This window comes from Thermobia domestica, chromosome 4 (assembly GCF_964235325.1).
Source record: "Thermobia domestica chromosome 4, izTheDome1.hap1.1, whole genome shotgun sequence".
In the NCBI taxonomy this organism is placed as follows: domain Eukaryota; kingdom Metazoa; phylum Arthropoda; class Insecta; order Zygentoma; family Lepismatidae; genus Thermobia; species Thermobia domestica.
The window spans coordinates 63265972-63290878 of NC_137457.1; the positions used below are offsets into that span (position 1 = coordinate 63265972).

General features: G+C 36.8%; 1 protein-coding gene across 1 annotated transcript; it reads right to left on the reverse strand.

Annotated features, from left to right (window-relative positions):
- Positions 1 to 7247: 7247 nt before the first annotated feature.
- On the reverse strand, positions 7248 to 17911 carry LOC145683823 (uncharacterized). Its single transcript, XM_081755418.1, has 4 exons — positions 17400 to 17911; positions 13240 to 13399; positions 11703 to 11821; positions 7248 to 8367 (listed from the first exon to the last, which is right to left on the reverse strand). The coding sequence occupies exons 1-4, from the start codon at positions 17400 to 17402 to the stop codon at positions 8335 to 8337; spliced, it is 315 nt and encodes a 104-aa protein (XP_081611544.1). The 5' UTR covers positions 17403 to 17911; the 3' UTR covers positions 7248 to 8334.
- Between the last annotated feature and the right edge of the window lie 6996 nt (positions 17912 to 24907).

The window sequence follows — 24907 nt, forward strand, 5'->3', positions numbered from 1 at the left end:
GGGAAAATTGGTAAGAAGTGAGTCTGGTTATGAAGATTAAAATGTGACAATCAAATCCTGAAAGCGCTTAAAATGTTGTTTGTTAACAGTAATAACATATAACATTTTGCACAACTGTTTATAAGTTTTACTGACACAAGAGGGCGAAACCTTTAGAAAGACTTGAAACTAATTAACCATAATCCATTCTACTCTTCTAAGGTACGAGCTGTTAGTGTAAGATTATGTTCAAAAATTGAAAGAAAAATCATGAAAATAATTTTAAAATGTAGATCACATCTTACTTTTATTTTGTGTATTACATGACGTGTCTCATCTACAATTGCCGTATTTTCCAATTTAGCGTCGAGTAGATTAATTTCTTAATTTAACTAACTTTGGTTGGATCAAGTTAACGCAATTATATTTTATCAATGCATTTATCGTGAATTTATCAATGCAATTGTATAAGGAGTAATTGTAAAACCATAAAATGAAGAACAAATTGTAGGAAATAATATACAACGTTAAAATTTTACTCAATTAGTATTGACAACTTACCGTAACTTACAGTTTTATGTATGTAAGGTTTACTGTGCTTTGTTATCGAACAACGGTAAAGATACTCTAGATTGATAAAAGTTGTTCTGATGTAAACTTCCCTATTAACAGGACCGCCAACTCTTCCGTTACAAGTTTTATACACCTTTCTACAGCCTGTGTGTGGCAAGGGAAGTGATAACATTCCGAAATTTTTTATGGAGTAAATCGTAGCAAATGTCGTCAAGTACTGCAAATTCAAATGGGCTGCATTAGGCGACTCTGTTACTTTCCCGTCTAACCAGTTTATCAAGTCAACGTAATCTCTGGCGGCTAAGTTGATATTTGGAACTGTGAAATCACAAATGTACCGTGTCCTGCGAAAACGAACTAAGGGCCACTTTCATACTTTTAAGAAAATTACGTTTGAAGGTTGATGTCGAGCATTAATGTAGTCGTAATCAAAAGTGAAATTATGTTTCTTTTTTGGAACGGGGTCGGTTTTCCTCTCTTTTCGATTGTGCAAAACGTTCTAATGCTCATCAGGAACCGGTCGTCTCATTTACGTGGATTTTCAAAGTTTGGCGCTTAGTTCATTTTTGCATAACACGGTACAAATGATTCATGTAAACTTCGTGCTTTTTCAATCCGTTTCTGATCCACGTAAGCTTCGGGCTTTTTCAGTCCGTTTCACTGCAAGCTTTATTATATAAGCTCTTATCAACATCAAGCATGGCTGCGAGAAGGTTTTCAGGATTAGCGAAAAACCAATTTCGTGAGATAACTGGATCTACTATCATCTGACAGGTAGCGAAAATTCCTTAGTATATTCGGCTCCATTTGTGCCTGATGGATGTATGTTACTGCTGAACCACCCCGGGCGATACACCTTCGTTATATACTCCACCACTGCGATTAACTGGGAAGGAGGCTTCTCTGTTCCTATATATTATCTTAATATCCTATTGGCAGTAGTAAGCCACCTTCCATAGGAGACTGCCCCAGGATATCTCTTGGAATGATCAACTAAGCAAATTACAGCTTTAATGGAATGAGATATTTCCAGGAGGTACAAGTGGTCCCTGCTGAAACTTAAAGGTGAAACAACTGGAAGATCACAATCAATTACATTGAATCGGGGAAGAGGATTCGGGGAAGGGAAGGGAATCGGGGAAGAATGTTTCACAAGTTTCCAGCACTTTTCCCATTGGTCCACAATATGTGCGTGCAGACGTTATTTTCTATCGAGAAAGTGGAATGAGTGACGAAATGGTAGTTTATTAAAGTGCAGAAAACAGGGAAGCCACTGCAATGGCTTGTTTAATTTATGTCGAAAAATCCGAATGATATCGCTATTCCGACCGATATTAACTCTGATGCTATCACATCCCACTGCTGTAAGTTGATCTGGTATCCCTCCGTTAAACAATCGTATCTTAACTGATGCAAGCAGCGTTTCCAGAAGAAGTTATGTGTTCGAAATTACGGGTTCCTAAGTCAGGTATCATTGAAATATACCCCGCGATTTGTTCTTTACGATAACGTTTTGCTCGTTCCTTCGCCTGAGAGATTGTCTTATTCTTGCGTCCGTCTAAGTACAAGGCGATATGATCCTCTGGATTACCGCTGTTCTCAGCTTTGCAATGGAATCTTAATTCTTCCTTTTAACTTCTGTCTTGTTATTTTACTCTTAATAATTACCTGAGAAGTGAAATGTTCAGTTACGGCATCAGTGTCCTGACCAAATGCAGATGCTATTTTTGTCGTCGCTCTGTCTGAAATAACATTTCGGTGGCTCATCATTTGTGTTACAGGAAAATTACTCCGCATCTGTGAAACTGTCACCTAGTTCCTGCTTGTATTCGTCAGAAAAATCTTCGGAGTCAGGCTTTACTTCTAATACTTATTCAAAGTCCTGAAGATCATTATTGACAATGCTCAGTTGGAGTTGACTGTTATAGATGCATTATTGTGAATTAAATTGCAATATTTTCTCTTAGTTTTCTTCTGCAGGACTATGGTAGCGGGAATCTCAACACCAGTAATAGAAGCAAGTCTCAGGGATCTCTGACCATCAAGAAAGGCACGTTTTCTTTCAGGAACCCTCCTGGAGATCTCACAGCTGCATTTGGCCGAATCTGCACATTTGCATGCAGCTATGTCAAATAAACTTCTTTTTGCTTTATGCAAGAAAACATTAATTTTACATCTTGTCACTTCTATAAAATTAGCAGGTAATAAATTAAAAGAAAATAGCGAAAGAGCATACAAAACATTTTATCTTGTTTCTGTTTTAAGTCTGGTAATTTTATTCGTATCCCAGTTAACTTGTTTGTATCCTTATTCCCCCAATAGAAAATGGAAAATGCTCTCTCATCTATTGAGAAAAACAACTATTTTGTAAACACCTGCATGACCTAGTACACATATTTCTACTTGGTATTGTATAGCAGGGAGCATTCAGAGAATATTTAGTACTCTTTTTTATGAAAATTAAGCGAACTCTGCCAGGATCAAAACACTTAATTCAGGAATATTGCTCATCTAAATAATTATAATGTGTACCTTCTAATCTATTAATTCCGTACTTTCTGGCAAGTGGGAAGAAAATTTGTCCTTAGACGAAGGTCCGGGTAATCTGAAAAGTCCAAAAGTTGATTACCAATTTGCTTAGTAAGTGCAGAGCTTGTTGCAGTACATAATTTAGTACATTATTTTGTTATAAAATTTACAGAGGAGCTTTTAGAATTAAAGCATAATCAATCTCTTCCAATAGTGTTATCATTTTAACTAAAAACAATAAATTCTGGAAAAATGTCTCTTTGGTCTTCGTATATATTTTCAAAATAAGATTTTAACTGTCCCTTCATACAGAAATTAAAATTATCCAGTCCTAATTTATCACTTCTTCCTCATTAAATACATCTACAAAATCTTGTGATTTATCTATTTTATCAGTGATAGCTATGTGTATATCTTAATATGTCTTCGTATTATTTGATTAATGTCTTCCACCCGCTTTGTATTAGAATTTAAGATAAAGGGTAATTCTTCTTTAACTCCATATTTTACGACTACCCTGTTAGAGCATACAGTACAAGAAAATAATAATCTTATCAACAAACATAATTCTTTAAATAAATATCAATTAACTTTCCTTCACACTGTTGGAAATCCGTTAATTTCCATACGGAAAATGGTTCTGTAATTTCTCTTAAATAACGTAATCCAGGTTATCTGTCTTTATAATTTAAATCGCCAATATTTCTTAATATATTGTTGATGTTTTAATTCTCTATAAGCAGTCAAAAATTATACTATTTGTCTGTATTCTTGACAGTATTTCCTACGAACTCTGTAGCTGTATATTAGAAAGTAGCTTGGTAGAAGAAAGTTTCTTCTGCACTTCATTTTCTTATAAGAAAAATAATTTGGACCAGAAAACATTTAGAATTAGGAAAAAGAAAATATCGTAACTGGAAAATATACGGGAAGACACAATTAGAAAACATTATAAAATAAGTATAAAGACAAATTCTAACTAGATGTTCTGTCTTGGAAATATGCAACTGTTACTTACGCTGGAGATCCTGGGAGTTGTTGTGGTTATATTAGACAATGGAAAAAGAAAAAAGAATAATTGAATAAATGCAAATGCTAAAAATAATGGGGAATTTGCATTTTAATTGCATCCTTAGAAAATTAGTCGGAAAAATATACTATAACTGAATCCTCTGAAAATATTGAAATTAAAATTGATAAAAATATGCGTCAAAAACAGTTCGAAAAATGTTATAACTATAGTATTGTGCTCTACACTACGAAATATGTTGATCTTAAATTTTGGAAGTAGTTGTAATATCTTGTAGAAATTGAAGACTTCGAGGCAAAGACCTGTCAAATCCTAAAAGAAAAAGTGTAAAGAAGATAGTTTCATGATGTTTTTCCTAATTGTGTTTCCTTCAAACTTGACTCATATATACTAGACCGAACCCAAATCGACATGTGTTTTTCTTTCTTTCAAAAAATAGGTTAGGGGGACCAAGGGCCCTTTTCAAAAAAGGTCTTCTTAAATAACCCCATGCCGTAAACGCCGGTGGGCCAGTGATGGTGTTCCGGAAGTGGTGGCCCGGAAGCGACGCTCGCGTACGACCCAGTGGCCGTTTTTCCAATTTTACTGGTGGGTGGCCCACCAGCGACAGAAATCGGTGGTCCCGCCGCGATAATCGCCAGCGGCCCGCTTATATATTTTTGTTATGTTACAGTTGGATGGCCCACCAGCGACGCGTCGCTAGAAATTGGTGGGTCAGTGGCGACGCTCGCGGGCGGCCCGGTTTCCGTTTTTTCAATTTTACTGTTGGGTGGCCCATCAGTGACGGAAATCGGCGGTCCCGCCGCGACGAAACGTCTGTGTTCCACCAATTAGCAGATCCTTTTTCTGCCAACATGGAACACCGTATTTAGTAGCCCAAAAATTGCCTGATGTGATTGAATTATTGTAAACATAGCTTAGAATAAAAAGAAGTAATTGCTTGTTCTTGAAGTAATGGGTATTCAAATGCACTTTCTCTCATTTTTATTTATAGAGGTTTCACAGCCTTGGCTCAAAATCTGCAGGAATATCAATTGCTTCATTCCGTTTCTGCAGATTTTGAGTCAAAATCTCTATGAATAAAAATGAGAGAAAGTGCATTTGAATACCCATTACTTCAAGAACAAGCAATTACTTATTTTTATTCTAAGCTATGATTATAATAATTCAATCACATCAGGCAATTTTTGGGCTAAATACGGTGTTCCATGTTGGCAGAAAAAGGATCTTCTAATTGGTGGAAAATTAAGGAGGCGGACAAATGGCAAGTGGGACGAGGACGTGGACAACAAACTGACGAAGGAGTTTTGACAATTATTAACGATAAACAAAGAATTTCACATAATTTGAAACAAAATATAATTCAATCATTATTTATACTATTCAGGATATTAGGGAATTGATGGACACCAATTAAAAAGATCCAATAAAGACAAAAATGAACCTATATAGGAGTTCCTCCGTCGCTCCTGCATCTTTCTATCTCCCGAATGTATTTTTAACTCTAAAATATAATTCGTCGCTGTCGATAAAAATGTCAACCGAGAATGCTAAAATTGTCAAACATGGTGAATTTCACAAGGTTATATTTTGCTTTTATTTATTTTTTTTTCTTTTACTTCTGCTCTCTTATTTTTGAATGCAAAGTTTCAACAATTAAACTTCTTGAACTGATCTTGCTTGAAGCAACAAATAAGTGCAAAAAATACATCAAGGAGATAAGAATTAAGACGTGTTGCCAAGCAGAGTTAAAAAATAAACCCTTTTCAATCGTGACACACATCATTCGATTTTAGATTTAAGATATACATGTTGGTAAGCTATTACTTGCTGGAATGTTTGACTGTAGAGACTAAAGTGCACAAACTGTAAATATAAATTATGAGAGATCCTGCACTTACGAACCACGAGTTCTCACCTCCATTTGAGTGGCAAATTGAACTAGCCTTATTAGAAAATAATGCATTGATTGTGCATCACTACGAGTGTTACAGAAGTTAATAATGAATTTTAAATTAAATATACGAAGGCATAAAATCTGGAAAGAACCAAAGAAAGTAATTAAAACTAAAATATCTCTTTATTCAAAGAAACGCTTATTTATAAACACAAAAACAAGAGAAAATCTAAAGAAAAGTGCAAATGGTCAATATTTTCAAACTATATCACAAGGAAAATATAATTCTAAGGATCCCGCCCTTTTCTTATGGAAAATGGCTCTCGGTCAAATTATTTCTAGCTATGCGCAAACGAAAAGCCTTGAAGTGTAGATAAAAAGACTCCATGGGCACGAATTTCTAAATATTATATTTCTCGAGTTATATGGGTTTACAGTTACGTGATGTCATGGAAACCGCGTGAAATAAAACTGTAATGTGCCCATGAGTGGACTGACCATTGTCTAAGTGCTTGTAGTTCACAATACGGCCACAGACGAGGGACTGCGCAACGTCTGTGATCGCATCGTGAACTACAAGCTACTTCGACAATCCGCGTGATGCATTATTCGCGAAAATGCAGTTTCGAGGGGATCGAAAGCCAGTTAGCCAATGCCATTATGAGTTTCTGCTAGCTTTGATGTCATTGACTAACTGGCTCTGTATCCTCCGAAGTAGTTTTTTGACGAATAATGTATCACGCGGTTTTCATGACATCGCGTGACTTTAAACCCACATAACTCGAGAAATATAATTGTTAGAGATTTGTGCCCATAGAGACTTTTTACCTACACATCAAGACCTTTCGTTTGTGCATACAGGGTTTCCACTGATTTGGCAAGCACGAATTCCCTGACTTTTGCAGGTTTTCCAGGACACAATTTATAAATTTCCAGGGTTACAGATAATGTAAAAAAGCAACTTTATTTCTTCGGACCAGAGGTATACTATGCATGTACATTTATATTCGTCGTTTAAACGCCGTAACATCATTTTAAAAAATGTTAAACTACTGGCTCGTCTTGCGATGAACCAGAAGGAATTCCTGCTTAGCATTATAAAACGTTAAAAATTAGATTTGAAAGTTATAAACTCATCTTGAAATTCCCTGACTTTTTCAGGTTTTGTCAGATTTTCATGGAATTCCCTGACTTTTCAAGGACTTTTCACGAATAAGGTGAATTCCCTGACTTTTCCCGGTTTTCCAGGTGGGTGGGAGCAGTGGCACAGTTAGAAATAATAAATTGACCGAGATCCATTTTCCATAAGAAAAGGGCAGGGCCCTTTACGACTGAGAAAATAATACAAGATTGACGGGTGTAGAACGTGCATATGCATGCATATGCCTATCTGGCTGTGCTACGGTAAAGTCGGAAAAACAAATTGTATCTTAAATATATATCACGCAGCATTGTTTAAAATACCAGTGCTTTCCATTTGTTTTAAGAACGTATAATGCTTTTTGTAATTTCCTGTGTAATGCCAAAATTCAAAACTATAGTCCAATTGTTAAAAACGATGTTCAGAGTAGTGTATGAACGCGAGAAAGAGAAATAACCCCACACGAAATTGAATAATTTTAAGATTTAGTATTAACCGGAATTAAACATAATTTTAAGCAAACGTCGAGACAAAAGTAGATCTAAACCAATGGTACATGTCATCTGTAGTGAAACATGTCGAAATCTGCATGTTAAACATATGGAATGTAGAAAAAAACGCGTTAGGACAACGCTGTTCGAATCACTCTGTATATAGCACGCATCTCGCTATCTTAGAAAAAAAAATGCGCATTCTAGACACGTAAATCTGTACATATTGTGAGCAAAGTACATCCATCCACTATAGTATTTCAGTACAATTAAGCTATTTTTGTGTGCGTTACGCAATGATGACAACACCTTAAAGTCCAATTGTCAATAATACCTTTACATTTACATTTCATCACACATTGGAATGCATACAAAGCTGTTGCAGTCTGTAGGCAAAAGAACACATTACTTTACATTATTCTCAACCTGAAACACTGAAAGTTTTGAAAGCTCTCTTACTTTAAATATGCCAAAATAAGACGACTTCACGATGTCACTAACACTGACATCACGTCCTGATGTACATGTGCTGTTTTCTTGTACGGAATAAAATTCATCTTTGTCACAAACAATGGTACTGTCTGATTCATTATTCCTAGAGAGTTCAACATTTGCCACTATATCTTCAAACTGTCGGTTGACCTCTCTCTTTATTCTTTTGTATGCAGTTGAAGATAAAACACGGTGGTGACTTTTAGGCATCTGTACTCAATAGGAATTTTTTTTTCTGTAAAAAAAATATATATATAAATGCTTCTATTACACATTAACTCTAGATTTCATTAAGGATAGTTTAGCAACAAATTTCGTGCAAGACCAGTTATTTGTAATTTCTGTGTATTAGAACTTTTTCTTTAAATCATCTAAAGGAATAAAAGTTGATCCAAACAAGTCTGAAACCCACACTTAAGCCAGCAGCACTGGCAGCAAGTGCTGCAGACTCTAGAACAAATAGGATAGAATGCCGTTACATGGACGTATACGTATACGAAAAGATGGGAGTCCACATCGGGATAAAAACTAACACTTGTAAAATCTCAATAACGAAGAAATGAAAAATAATGTTAAAAAGGGTTGGCAAATTGGATAAGTGACCTCATTTGTTACAACATGGGCCCTTTCAAATCATAATGTCACTGGTGCTAAATCATAAGATTTTACTGGAGTTGCTGCAAAAGTTAATTTTATTAACAATGCTGAATTTACTTGTCTTATTTTCGCAATCAAATTGTCATTTTTGTATCAGAAATGTATTGTTACAATTTTAAGTGTTGGAAAGTAGTTAGGGCTAAAATAGTATTAATAAATGTTTGTTGGACATTTCTGAAATTGCTTTACAACCTTTAAGAACACGACTGAGGTTTGTACAGTTCTATCGTGCGTGGGAATTTCAGAAAAGGCTATTTTTCCTCTGCAATGATTAAGAATGTAGTATTAAGAAAAAAATTGTAAAGATAGTGTTTCAACACTGATTTGGTGAAACCAAGTAAAGCTCTGAGAAACTTAGACATTTAGCAAGATTAGAAGCTATTTTCTCAGGAAACAGTACATTTTTAGTTTTCAATTACAACCTGGTGCTTAAGCAGTAAAACTACTAAAAATATATTATCAAATAAACCGAATGGTGAGAATCTCTCTTTTTTCTCTCAGAAAGAGAGAGAGAGAGAGACCGTCCCGGTGGTCTAGTGGTTAGCGTCGCTGACTACGGACTTAGGGTTCCCAGGTTCGATCCCAGGCGCTGCGATGGTTTCCAAGGCGTGGGTCTGGAACGGTGCCCACCCAGCATCGTAACGCAATTGGGGAGCTGCTATGAATGAAGATAGTGACGATCACAGTGAAAGCTTCGGCTCTCCTCTCCCAACCCGTCTGGTCAGCGTGGGAGCAGTAAACCAATTCCTCCCTCTGGGGAGAGGCCTCATCCAGTAGTGGATCGAATATGGCTGTGATTTATTATTATACACCGAATTAAAATTATATGAAGGGTCTTGTTATTCTTAGGAAAATATCGCAGTACATATAAATAGTGATGACATATACAGAGTTAATATATCTTTCTTCTACATCCTGCATGATTGGTCACGAACACCAACAATACTACAGAGGGCTAACCAGAATTCAGACTATCCCTACGGTATTGAAAAATTAGAAGGTATTCTGTGAAAAAAGGATACAAACCCGTGCATCTGTCTCGTTGACTCATTTAATACATACTTCTTTGTTGTCTGCGCTTACTAACTGCTGGAAAATTATTACCACAGGATTATTTTAAACTCTTTCTAAAATTGCATATATGTACATACAGAAAAACGAAAGTTGTCTAAAGGCAAATTAATAAATCAAATAGGGGAAATAGCTTTTATGAATATGCTCGCAAAGAAAATGTAGCTACCTTTCGGTATCAGCATCATATCATCATCATAATATTTTAATCCTTTACGTAACTCCTTCCTCCAGGACGTAGCATTAAAATAATAATAATAATAGTAGTAATAACAATTGCCCGAAAACGAAACTTTTCAGGAAGATGAAAAGAAAGCTTTTCTTACTACACACTAGGAGAAATTGTGCACATGAGCTTCCTTAAGCATGTTCTAGAAAGTCTGAGACACATGAACAAATATATTTGAAGAATTTCTTAGTTTGTACTAGGGAAAGTTTTCTTTGTACCCCCTCCCCTCCACCTGATTTTTAGGTAGTTTCTTATAAATTGCCTATTGCAGAGAGTCTCATGTCGGCACTTCCGGAAAATTTCTATATATTTTGCCGATCATGACTCCCTGACACTAAAACCACCCTTAGTTCCAATGTATATATATATAACGTTTATTGTAAATGCTCTAGCTGCCGTAATTTTTCACGGATTGAAACCAAACTTGGCACAAAAATTGGTCGTATTAATGAGTTCGTTAGCCACAATGATCGGATGAAACATTTGCAAACGGCGGCCATTTGAACTTTCGAAAAATTCATAATTTTTACAATTATGAACCGATTTGCACCATATTTGAACAAAATGTCGAGGTTAACAATATACTAGATGTGTGTGAAAATCAGAACGAACCGTTAGAAAATTTCAAAGTAGCGGCCGTTCAAAGAAGCAAAATAAAAAAAAGAAAAAGCAATCTTCCCGTGAACGAGGATCGAACTAGTGACCCTTGCATTACTCAACCTATGCCTTAGACCACTTTTTTATATATATATATATATTCACGCCGACCTTTCTTACACACTCATACCACATATACTGATTTGTGATTACCGATTACTGATTTCCGCTTAATACATTCCACAAGAACAACCACGACACTAGGCAACACCCAAGCCCAAGGCGAGAATCGAATCCACGAGCCCCACAGCCAGGGGACAGCAATCGAACGCGTTTAACCACACGACCACCGAGGTTTCTCCACTCGGGAAACTGTGACGCGAGGGAAGAAGATATTTTCTCAGCATTTGTATATTTCAATCTATCAAGATAAGTCCGTGCAATAGGTCGCGCATCAATAAAATACATGCTAGAAAGAAATCTACCTATCCTTTGCGGCCTTGTGCCAAAAGCTGTTTTTTTTCTTTGAATAGGGTCTGGAACGGCCCCCCAAAAAACTTCTTTATTTTAAAAAAATAATAATAAAGCAATTTATAATCTCTGTTTTCTGACTTTGGGCTAACATGTAATCTAGTCGGTAAAGTGACCGACTGCTAATCGAGCGACATGTGTTCCATTCCCGGTGAGAGTACAAGGAACTTCTCAACTGAGGCTCTACGTCCTAAGGGTTTTCGTCTGCATGATTCTGGTTTCTTATACCGAAAGCTCGCTCCAATATCTTCGTGTGTATATTCGTAAGTACTCTTTTCCTATATACAAACATTTGAACAGAGAGCTTAAATGTAATGCAGCGTGAACAAGAAGTCTAAGCTTAGAGCCAAACGGTGAATAAAATAAGACAAATGTTACTAGTTTTAAAAATACTAGGCCAGTAACTAATTTTACTGCTCTGAGCTCTGCATGTTTTACAGCCTAAAATATACAGCCGAGTTAGAAAATATACTGCTTAAGTATACCTGATGTCTTGTTTTCCTTCGTCCGTTCCTGTCCACCGCACCTTTTAACCACCTTTGGGTAATGTGTATAATTCGGTGTGTTGTGACATTATATCCTGGGAAGTTAGCGGCGACAATATCTGGAAAATGCAGAGAATTTGATTTAGAAGTACAAAAGTGAAGCAAAAATGGCGCACTATAAAATATTAGTATTGACTAACTAACAGTAAAAGATAATCACTTTCTAGTATTCATTTTTATTTTCGTTCTCTTTCCAGTGAGCTTTTCAGACAAAATAACACCAGAAATGCAACTGGCTAAAAGTGGTCCAAAGAACTTACCGATGACTATCAAGGAGAGATTTAATATAGGTACAATAGGTAGATGAAGCATATTTCAAAGCTCTTTTAATGCTTTTATCCATGCTGTACTTCTTGAACTCGAGAAACCAATTACTATTTTTCTCCTCGAAAATGTCCCTCAAAGGGAACTAAAGCTAAAGTAAAATCTCGAAAATACTACAGGATATTTTCATCAATGCTCACAAAACTATGTTAGGTACAAGATCGTTGGAGAATAAAATCGGACAAGGAGAAGGGGGTAAGAAAAAGAAAAAAAACTATGGGGCAAACATGCGGAAAAAAGAAAAAAATATTAAAAACGATTTAAATGGATTTTTTTTATGTCATAAGAGGTTTATCATGAGGTATACTGTTCGAAGAACCTTTATAGTAGTTATTTTATGTCTTATGTGAAAACACACTAACAATTACAAACTTTCATCCATGTATTCTAATAAAGGGTATCCGAAACACAACGTACAAGAAAGAGAATTGGTACCAATCTACAGGTATTGTGTTAGGAAATGCAATGCACCTTTCCTGGAAATAATTCATATATTGCCAACCACGAACTCTTCATTCAACATCAAAAAGTAATTTTTCATAGCCTAAACCAGTAATGAACCATTCTCCCGAACTTTCTTGTATACTGAGAGAATTCCCATTTTCCCCCGACTGCAAACACTATCATGGGTACGCTCGCTTGAATCAGACAGTGACACGCAGTGTTGACCTTATAGTTGCTAACAGCTGGCACTGAAGTAGGCTTCTAAGCTCATTCCGTTACACGAGTTACTATTACTAGTATTAAGGTTCTTCGAAAAGTAGACCTCGCGATAAACCTTTGAAAGTGTCGTTCAGATTCATCAAAATCCATTGTTCGAGTAACTCCCTTTCATTTTCTGCCTTCATCTTGTCCGATACCCCCCCCCCCTTTCCAACCAGTATCCCGGAATCTTCAATTTATATTTGCACATTTATAAGGCTCTTATAACAGAGAACAATCCATTAAAGTAGTTTTTAATAAAAATGCTCGTTTTTCTATAGTTTTACCCCTCTACAGGAAGTTTCACCCCCCCTCCTGTTGTACGACAGAGCAGAAGCTAGTTAAAAATCTCTTTGTTACCTTTCATCAACAGTAGGACCTGCTAACAGACACTAGACGTAATTAATACTAAAATGTGACAATGGTTTAAGACTTTTTTTTTTTTGCTTACCTCGAAGAATTTCAGCCAACAAAGATTTTCCAAAGGAAAACTTGGCGTTACTGCCAGTTATGTTAACTCTCAGAGCTGCTTCGTCTGTCATCAATTTTCTCAGAGCATTTCTTGCACACTGTTCCTTATTTTCTCCACCCACTGCGGTCAACAACCGAATCTGAAACACAAGCGAACAACGTTTTTGTGTAAGTATTCAAACTGGTAAGGTACAGATCAACTTTCTGACTTATGTTAGAGAAAGGTTATAAACCAGGGTTGGCAAAAACCATGGTTTTTATTTAAAAAAACAAAAAAACCGGGTTTTTTGGTTTAAACCAGGTTATTATGGTTTAAATAATTTGCTCTATATATTCATATCATATATGGACAGAAATAAGTTTGTTTCGCCTTGATGTTATTATGCAACAACCGGGTTATGCTGGAAGGGGTCACATAAGCTTAAAGCGGAATACAAAACGCTTCTCGAGTTACATCCGAGAGAAATTGTCCTCCACTTGAACTCGGAACCGGGACTAATTGGCCACAAATGCGATACGTCTGCCGACTCACTTACGAAGGAATCCTGATAAAAATACGTTGTACTGATCTTTACATGCTTCTTAATATAACTGTCAAGAGTCATTTCAGAAGGACAAAAAGATAAACAGTTGCACAAGTGAAACCATTATACAGAATTACATATGGACAATTTCAAAGTTCTACGGAGTACAGAAGAACTAATTTAATTCAAGTTAGTTAACAACGACTTTTATTGGTTCAAATTAAAGAAATACACCGACTTAATCAATAAGAAAAGTGAATAAAGATACAAATTATTTGAATCCACTTTGGCTCACTCATTTATACATAAATAGATACCAAACATACTTATTTCACTAAATGCCTCTCGTGGAGTCTGTATGACCCCCCCCACACACACACACAAAAAGTACGGCATTTTCGATGTATTTTATCAATAGTAAACATTGAAACGGAACAATATTTAGAATTTTTCTTCGATTGCAATTACATAACAATAATAACAACTACAAAAATTCACAAAATAAACATTTATAAACAAAAAAAGTTGCTTTTGTAGTATAATCTTTTTGAGTAATGAATGGAGAATTTAGGTCTGAATATAATACGAATAATATACGGGGGGAAAGTGTGTGTTCATCAAGATTTTACAAACACACACGTTTACGAACATTTTTTGTTTTTTGGTTTAAACCAGCCAACCCTGTTATAAACACAAATTTAACTCAGCAAGTAGCCAAGAAACATTATTTTTTTAAATCCTAGAACAAGGAAGACTCATTGAGGACTTAATGTATCAATTCCAAATCCTTAATAACTACATAGACTGTGCAGACGAAAAAAAAAGTTTTAACTCTATAAACGAGATATGCAAATAATGACTTTTTACTTGCAAAAATCTGGAACAAAAATATTAAAGAGGTTTCGTATTTGAGGAATGTGTACTTCTTATAGTGGAATCAGCTACGCAAGTGCAACGCTAAAAATTTCGTCCCTTTTTCGCAGCGAGAGCCATATAAGACGTGACCCTACAGTTTAAAGTGGGTTTCGAACCACTCCATTCACGGTGAGCTTCCAGTGGGAACCCAACTCGCGACCACGCGCACTGAAGGCAATCGCGCTAAGTATCAGACTACGAGGAAACCCACTTGACAATACATCCACTGATGTATACACAACGTATGTTGAAAACTAATATCCATCATTTGGACACTGTTGCCTGCTGACGAAAAAAAAATATTATTAGCCCGATACGCATGTCTGTATTACGAACAATTGCTGTCCGGTATTGACTGCTGTGAATTGCACTTTTCAAGGTCAATCCAGTAATATAAAAATCATTCTTGTCTGATAACATTATCATGGCTAAACAAAATCTGCACTCGTGTCCGAATGAGTCCCTATCTGTGTACATATGCAAGTGTAATTAAAGTTGTACCAAATTTTCTATTTAGTAGACCGTCTGGTAAACTGAACCCTAATTTTTAAACCTGATGGTAGTGGGAAGGAACCTACATTTTGAAAATATGGCATTTCATGCATTTTATTCATGGTAGAACTAGAGGAGTTCTAGAGTTTTACCAGGGCTCTGAGAGTTTCAAGGGGACCTTTTGGACCTGTAATTTTTACTGTTTTGTTTTGAGTTTTTTTTTCTACTTGGAAATCTTAATTTGCACCCTCCACATAACGTGTGAGTTGCCATTATGTTGTACCTTTATTAACAAATAAGATATAATTTATTGAACGTTAAGTTTGCAGCATAGTGCTTCGTTTACCATCACCTATACTTTGTAACAGTCTTTGCAGTTTTAAGTACAAGGGCATAAGTCCCATATTTCCCATTATAAGAAACTGTATTTTACGATTACTAAAGCAAACGAACCTAATTTTAACTGTTTTCAAGCTACAATTCTTACAGAACGATCCGAGGATATTACCTGTCTCCCGACAAAAGTTAAGGAAATGGCGCTAACGTACTTTTTAAAAATGTATCGGTTATTAATGAAGATACAACATTGTGGCAACTCACCATTATGTTGAAGTTCAAAATTAAGAGTTCCAAAAAGAAAGAAAGAAAAAAACTAAAAAAAAAAAACAGTAGAAATTACAGGTCTAAAAGGTAACTTTAAGCAGTTTCAACGAAGACTGCACGGACTGCAATTTTGTGACGGTGTTGCGGACCAGTGATCTAGAACATTCCCTGGGTTCACTCGAGCAGACAGCTCTGCCAAAAAAAAAAAATATATATATATATAGGTAAAATACGATGTCAAACACTTTTCGTAAACGAAGTGGAGTGTAAATATAAGTAATTTCTGCCATTAGATATCATATTGAAATACATTTTGAATGGGAGTGAACGTATTATGAGTGTAACTATTCACTGAAGCGGAAGAATACAAGAATGCGAAAAAGGTGGAAATAAACGGCGGGAATGTTCTGTTCGTGTTAGCAATGGTCAATTTGCGATGAATATAATGCAAACATACTATTTTATTACAAAGAATTGTGTGGTAAAGAGCACCATATTATAAAGTTTTTGCAGCGTCATGGTATGTTGAAACGTAAAATCAACTATGCGAAGTGTGGAAAAGACGTAAAAGTTCAAAACAGACGAATTTCTCCTCGCAGGAGGCCATTTGTACCCTGGAAACCTGAAGCCGTTTTGAAAGTAAGAGTTATTTCGATTATTTAAGTGTCTTTGAAGGTGAAAATTATTGCGGACATTTTATGTATTTTTCCATTCTTGTTTATGCGTATGCCCCCCTTCGCTGACGGGCCTGCTCCCTGCAGACGTACCCATCGGGCCGCCCAGCTGCGCTCCTGCATTGACTCGGTTAGATGTCATTCGTACTTTTAGCGCCCACCTAGCACAAGTTTGTTCATGGTTTAAGCATTAGCTCCTCATTTAGTGCATGCTCTGCAAGAAGAAATCGGAAAATGCAATACATGTGTGATAATTTGGTAGAGGTGTCTGCTCGAGTAATGCCCCTTCGAGTTTATAATGAGTGGTCTGCGTTCTAGAACAGCTTTAACTAACTTTTATGGTCCATGTTCCGTTAAGGGGGTCCAGAACTACACTGGACCCCCTTACACTAAGCTAAGCTAACCTAACCTGACCTAACTTAACCTAACCTAACCTAATATAACGTTATATTATGTAATCAAACGAAAATCAATAGAAAGAAGTATTGTCAAAGGCACTGGACCCCCTTTACGGAACATTGACCACTTTTATTTGACAAGGGTGTAAAATAAACTGACCCCATATATGCAAGAGTACGAATTCTATTAGTTTTCGAAGTACAAGGGCCTAAATGTGTTACGGTAATGATCTTCAGACCATAAAGGAGTTCATTTTATCATTTGTAAACCAAACTTTTTAAAATTTACCTAACCTAAAGCCAGTACTATGTAGCCTATATGGGGGTCGGGCATCTACACCCTTCGCCTTTATTTGATTCACAATATACTGGAGGTATGTGCATATTTTTATTTCGAGGCTATAACTTTTTTTTTAGTGTCTTACTAGTACGTTGCAAACAATTTAGTACATTTCTAAACCCAATTCTACGCATAGTTTACAATTTTCCTCGATTTGCTCTAGCGAGTATAGCAAGTAAATTTAAAAATCTTACCATCAGTGTATTTTACTGCCACTTCGTAGGTATCCCATGTTCCCTCATCTGATTCTTCATGGAATATAATATGTCTTCGTCGTTTTGTTCCAGCATATGATGGCCATCTTGCAATTTCTTTTCCTTCGTGTTCAGATATCCAACAATTTGGTATAGTAGTTAATGTATCTTCTTCCTTATAAATGAAACAACAGAAAATAATTTGCACATCTTGCCACTTGCCCGCCACACTTGAGACCCGTATGTAAACAACAAATGAAGTCCTCCTTCCGCATGCACGCGGCGATGTTGACGCGTTCCTTCCTCGGCGAATCGAAGAAGCGCGGACTGCAACGAAGTACACGCTGTCACGTGGTGGCACCGCCACTATGCCGCTGCTTCATATCTCTATCCGACTTGACGGAACTCCGCCGCCAGCGGCCCACTGGCGATACTCTTCGATACGTCGCTGTGGCGACGAATCGACCATTTCCCTGCCAGTGGCCCACTGGTTTTCAGCGACTCTTACGGCATGGGGAAGGGCCACCTTAAAAAACGACACTCTGCGAAGAAAATATGAATTCAAAGTAGGAATATGAGTTTTGTCGTTTTTATAGAAATTGGTTACAGGGGCAATGCCCCCTTCGAAATGACGTAGCACCCTACACAATCCAACGGAACTTGGATTTCGGTGGAATTGTTTGAAGCCGTGATATATTGTAGATACTGTGGTGATGAAAAAAGTCTTATTGGGCATAACCGCCAATCACTGATCGTTCGGCCGCTACAAGGCCACTTTTTTGAAAGCACCCGCAAATAGTGATGTTCTAGATTTGGATGAAAAAAAAATGAAACTGTGATATATTGTAGATGCTGAGATCCTGAGAAACAGTCTCAATCAGCACAACTGCCAATTACTGACCGTTTGCGAACTACAGGGCCGCATTTTGAAAACAGGATTAGCTAATGTTATTCTTGATTTCGGTAGAATTGCTTGAAACCGTGATATGTTTCATATATTATGATCCTGAGAAAAAGTCGGAATTTGCAAACAGCTAAAATTAACGGTATTCTGTATTTCCATGAAATTCTTAGATATGTAGTAGATATTGCTATTGTGAGAAAAAGTAAAAAGAGGCACCCCCAGCCATCACTGACCGTCTGACCACTTTTTTAAATGAGCTGGAGGTAAGGATATTCTGGATTTCGTTATAATAACTTGAAAAGGTGATATGTTGTACAGCGTGTACCGGAAGTGTGTGTACCCCTAATTGGTGTTTTTTGACGGTTCTATGTTTCATCTACATTTGTTTGGTAGCATTGCCTGGCATGGATCACCTGGAGGGAGCACCAGCGCACTTTGTTATTTACGTGCGCAATTACCTGAACCAGACATTTCGTAGCCGCTGGATTGGAAGAGGTTCTGCATCTTCACTTGCTCGCTTTGCCTGGTCTTAAAGAAGTCCCGATCTGACGACACCAGACAATGCTCTCTGGGGTTTCATAAAGGAAAAAGTAAGGAACATTCGAAATCACACGAATAAGGAATGACGAGCAGCGGTGAAACACGCCTTCACGCTCGTCACTCCGGAGTTTCTCTGCAAAACACCTGCCAGAGCTTCTGGCAGAATTCAGCTGTGTTATAACAGGGAAGGTAGTCATACCGATGGTTATGACTCTTAAGTCTTTTAAGACTTCAAGGTAACTCTGTACATATATTCTACAATAACTAACACTATACTGGTGAACAGTTCTGGATGCGGGCCACGTTTTTAATACGGCAGACGGTAAGGATACTCTGCAATTTTTGTAGAATTGTGTGAAACCCTGAACATTCCTATCCCACAACAGAGAAAAGAGATAGAGAGAGTAGCGGCCAACAACACTGCATACACAAAACTCAGATGTTCATATTGCGGGACAAAGGAAAGCCCTAGACATGTTTTATCAGGATCATGACATCTAAAACATATCACAGTTCAATTCATTTACATTAAAATCAAACAGATCGTTATACACACCTGCTTTTAAAATATCTGGACCTGCAGTGGCCAAACAGTCATAATTCGATGATCGCTTTCATTAAGACATTTCATGAAAAGATCTTCAACATATCTTAGTTTTACTCAATCTTATCGAAATACAGAACATCGTTATGATCGACTTTTTTTTTAAAGAAAGTGACCCTGCAATGATACAGCGATTAGTGATTTGTCATTGAGACTTTGTCTGAGATGACAATATCTACAACATACCTATTACGGCTTTTGGGATTTTGACCGGAACATCACTATCTTCGGTTGCTTTCAAAAAAGTGGCCTCCTAGTTGAAAAAAAGTTAGTGAGTAGTAGTTTGCCCATTAAGACTTTTTCTCAGGCTCACAATATGTACAACATATCAAGATTTCAAACATTTCCAGCGAAATATAGAATAACGGGTTACCTTTCCTGTTTTCAAAAATGTGGTACTGTAGTGGCCAAACGATGAGTGATTGGCGGTTATGCCCATTAATTCCTTTTCTCAGGACCACAGCATTTACAACATATTACGGTGTTAGTCATTTTCACCGAAATCCAGAATGTTGGTATCTTCGGCTGTTCTCAAAAAAGTTGTCCTATAGTGGCCAAACGGTGAGTGACTTGTGGTTCTGCTTCTTGAGAATTTTTCTCAGGAACACCATATATATAATGTATCACAGTTTGAAGAACTTCCACCGTTACTACATTGTATGCAACAATTGAAAAGTATTTTTTATGTTTGACAAAAGGCAGCAACTGTTTCCATCGATTTTATAACAAACAGGTTCGAAATAACCTTACAAGTGGTAATCTGGAGCCTCCGGAGTGATCTGGAGTTTCTACCATATATAACAACTATAGATGCAACTTTTCAATGTGTGAGCACATTCTAATTGTCTATAAATAGTTTTCCAATCAAAAACCACCATAAGAGAAGAAATCAATTCTCTTCAAAATATGTGCACATTCTGTATTGCAAAACACATATGTTATATTATGAAACATCGATATGATTAAATATTTTTTTTGAATAAAGTGTACTAATGTAAGCCAAAACTAGAGAAATAGGTTCGTTTATTTAGAAATACACAACTCAAATGAATCTAAGTTTCAACAAAAAAAATGCAATGTAAAGTATTTTCTTAGAAATAATAGACATTTGTGTACCATAAGTGGCTACCCTCACAAATAGGAGGGTATGGTTTCTTACGCAAAATGTAAACTTTTCAGTATATTTTTTCACATTATATTAATATGGCTAACAAACACTCCAGAAACAAAAAAAATATTTTTTCGGCCCCAAAAACAGATTTTGCAGTGAAATAGTTAAGAATAATTACATTATTTTACCGAGGCATATTAAAAGTATTTTCTTGTCCTGTTATTAAACACTTGCATTAGCACTTTGACTGCTCATCTTCATTTTTGAGAATTGACCATAACTCAAATACATGTTTCCTTATGGTCACCACAAGACCACGAAGCGGACGCATGGTGACTCAGTGGTAGGATACTCACCTCTGGTACATATGGTCCCTGTTCGGTCCAGCTTGCTCGAAGTAACATTGTAGTGTACAAACACCTTGTGCATAGCTTTCCTCGCGATTATCCCGTTTCCTCCCACTTTATTCAATTCATTTATCATCACCATCTCCTTTAGCCTAGCCGCCATAACGGTGTTACATAAAACTCCAAAGATTTCATTCTCATTTCAAGAACACGAAACGATATTCAATTAATCTGTTCTTAGGAAAATCAATATTGAATATTCCAAGTTTTTTGAATCACATCTCTTCGAGGGTAAAATACGTGAATCATATATGGCTAACAGGGTGTAGACGTAAATTTGTTTCTCTGAAGAGATCTGATTCAAACAAAACTTGGAATATTGAATATTAAAGACTCTATGTAAGTATTATTTGAATATGCTAGATTCTAAAACGCGAAGTAGCACAACTGAATAGAACCCTAAAGAAGTTGCATTTTCGCTTTTTCAGCAAGTTAACTTTTTCACATATTTTCCGTGGATATGGGTGTATAATTGGAGAAGCAAGGACATACCTTAAAAACACAAACTTGACCCAAAACATAGTATTGAAAAATTAATAAAAAAAATATTCCTTTTATTAGAGCCTCAGATAAATACGAAAAGAGTCAACGTGTCAGCCATTTATGGCTCACTGTGCCCCACGTGCAGTTTTATTGTTAGCCATATAGGCTCAAATGCCTGTGTTACTCAATGGTACTGTGTTACTGGCAATAGAATGGACGCTTGATAGCTAGCCGAGTCAGCGAAATTTGATCTTGTTTTCCTAGAAATCGATATCATTTCCTGGAATTGGGAGGCAAGTTTCGACAAGCATTTAGTTGCTATGTTCATAGCCTTTTACAGCTACCACAGAGGCCCGTGGGAAAAGTTTGGTTTATTTGAACCCCCGTCACCGCCTACTCCTCCTGGAAAGCCAAAGAGCATAAGCGATTTTGCCCCTTGGTCCTATTCCCACGAAATGTCTGTAGATTATGAACTGAAAGCATTATATTCAAATGATCGAAGCTTCTCAGCAGATTGTATGACATTGTTCTTAGTTGCTAGGGTAAATATTAAATTTCATGATTCTTTTAAAAGAAACGTGTGATTAGACACAATATATGAGTCTCATAACGAAACACATACCCATGCAAAATCATGTTGCTTAGCCCCTTGCCCTATTCCCACAAAGTGTCTGTAGATTATGAACCGAAGACGTGATATTCAAATGATCAAAGCTTCTCACGAAATTGACTTAGTTGCTAAGGTAAATATTGTATTTCACGATTTTTTTTAGACGTGAGACAAGAAACAATATATGAGTCTCATAACGAAACACATACCTATACACTCCTCCCCCAGACCTCCTGCGAATGGATTCCAATGATTGAGCATATTCTAATAGCGGAAGCTCCTCATAGCATATCATATTGTTTAAAAACGTAGGATGTGAAATGTGTCATATGGATACTCACATGATGATGTCTGTTATGACAAGTAAATCGATATCATTTCCTGTTTAGTTGTTATATTCATATCCTTTTACGGCTATACCACAGGAGCGCGTGGGAAAATGATGATTTGTGAGAACAGCCTGTTGCTAGAAACAATATGAAACATGCGTTTTTGGGCCTTTTAGGGTTATCATCAGCTATAGGTTCATGAAAAACATGCCTTTTCTATTCGTCTTGTATTGGTTAGCTAATTTGGATTCCCAAGCCCGGCCCCCTTCCGCAAAGACTCTTGGACGGCTACCGGATCTTTATCAGAGTCCTTTCAGTTACCACGGTTGAAGCCTACCAATTGATTGTGTTTTCAGCCTAAAACTGTAGTGTGTGTTTTGTGATACGGGTCGTTCTTATTAAAATAGGTAAGTAAAATATATATATGTTCTTTCTTCATTTAGTTGTAATGGCAGTTGAAAGAACAAGTGTGTATTTATTCATAGTTTCGTTAAAGTTCTAACATTAAAAAAAACACAGACACATACATACATATATGTGAATGTCTGTTTTGCTAGTCTCTTTCTTTCTCTGTTTGCTAGCACATTGAACTCCATCTTAAAATGGTTTAGTTTCAAGAGCAACAGATAAGATAACATTGTCAAATGTTTTGATGGTTTGTATTGCAACTAGATAACAGACTGATCTACAGCCCTGCTAAACGAATGATAAAAGGTACAGTACATTTAATTGTATGTTAAATCATATTATGTCTTAAAATGTTATATGTACCTGTAGTATGTGCTTGGGGAGCCCCTGGAACATCGAATCACTTCACCTTTAAGTAATGATAATAGAATAAAAAATGTGGAACGGAAGAAAAAAAGAAATGAAATCTCTATGTGTTTTAGTCCTATAGTTGACTACTAGACTAGTGGAGAGGGAAAGTGATGATGAGAAATGATGAATTGAAGAAAGTGGGAGGAAACGGGAGAACTCACAAGGAAATCCATTCATACGGTGTTTGTCCACTATAAAGTTCATTTGTCTGGAGCAGATTTTGAACACGGTGCCTCACGTATCACACTTGAACTCTCCGGGAGAACCCAGAGGAAATCCACGTACACTGTGTTTGTCCCTCATAAAGTTCATCTGTTGGGAACAGGATATTTTACCTGGAACCCCACATGCACCAGAAGTGAACGCTTTATCAGTGAGCAACCGAGGACCTGATGAAAAAAAGTATAAAAATATGGTAAGAAACACGTCCACCGAGCTAAGGTGCACTCCAGACAATGTATTTACTCTGCGTTTCCATGTTCCATAGAGATGAAATTCTAACGTTAAAATACATACATATAAGCGAGTTTGTATGATGCTTCTGTTCGCTGTACGTTGATTTCTAAGAAAATGATAAGACGGAGTTCTTGAATGATTTCCGACTCGCATTCCAATTATATATCAGCTGACGCAAGACTTGGTGTTTTAATTTTGATAATATGATGCATACATGTCTGTCTTTCTGTCTGTAAATGAAATCTTTGAACAACGAAGAGTTTTACGTCCCACAATAAAGCCAACAAGGTCTGTCTATTTTTCTGTCTGTAAATGAAATCTTTGAACATTGAAAAATGAAATCTTTGAGTTTTACGTCCTACGATTATGCCAACAAGGTTAATGGGAAATCTTTGAGTTTTACGTTCCACGGTTGGAAATCTTTAAGTTTTACGTCCCACAGTTATGTCGGCTATGCTAATGGAGACGGTGGTGATGAATTGTTGAGTTGAGTTGATTTTAGTTTAGCGTCCCTTTCAGCAGCGAGGCTATGTGAGACGTGGACCTACTGATTAACGTGGAATCCGAACCACATGAGCTCCCGCCGGGACAATGGTGATGAGAAATGAATGAAATGTTGGAAAGGAGATAGTTGGTCCAAGTACATGTTGTTTGTCCACCACAAAGTTCATTCTGATTGGAATAGGATTTTGAAGCTACGACCTTTTATGTATACGGTGTTTGTGCACCACAAAGTTCACTTGTTGCGGACAGGATATTGAACCTGCGACTCCATACACCAGAGGTGAACGCTCTACCAGTGAACCAAAATCACCCCCGAACCTCACCGAGCTAAGAACTAACGAAAGAAACTCTGAAATGAAATCTGAGTTTACGTCCCACTCTTATGTCGATTAGGCTAATGGGAAATCTTTAAATTTTACGTCCGACCGTCATGTCGGCTATGCTAATGGAGACGGTGGTGATGAGTTGTTGCGTTGAATTGATTTTAGTTTAGCGTCCTTTTCAGCAGCGAGGCTATATGAGACGTGGACCTACTGATTAACGTGGAATCCGAACCACATGTGCTTCCGCCGGGACGGTGGTGATGAGAAATGAATGAAATGTTGGAAAGGAGATAGTTGGATCAAATTCACGTACATGGTGTTTGTCCACCACAAAGTTCATTCTGAATGGAACAGGATTTTGAACCTACGTCCTTTCATGTATACGGTGTTTGTCCACCACAAAGTTCACTTGTTCGGA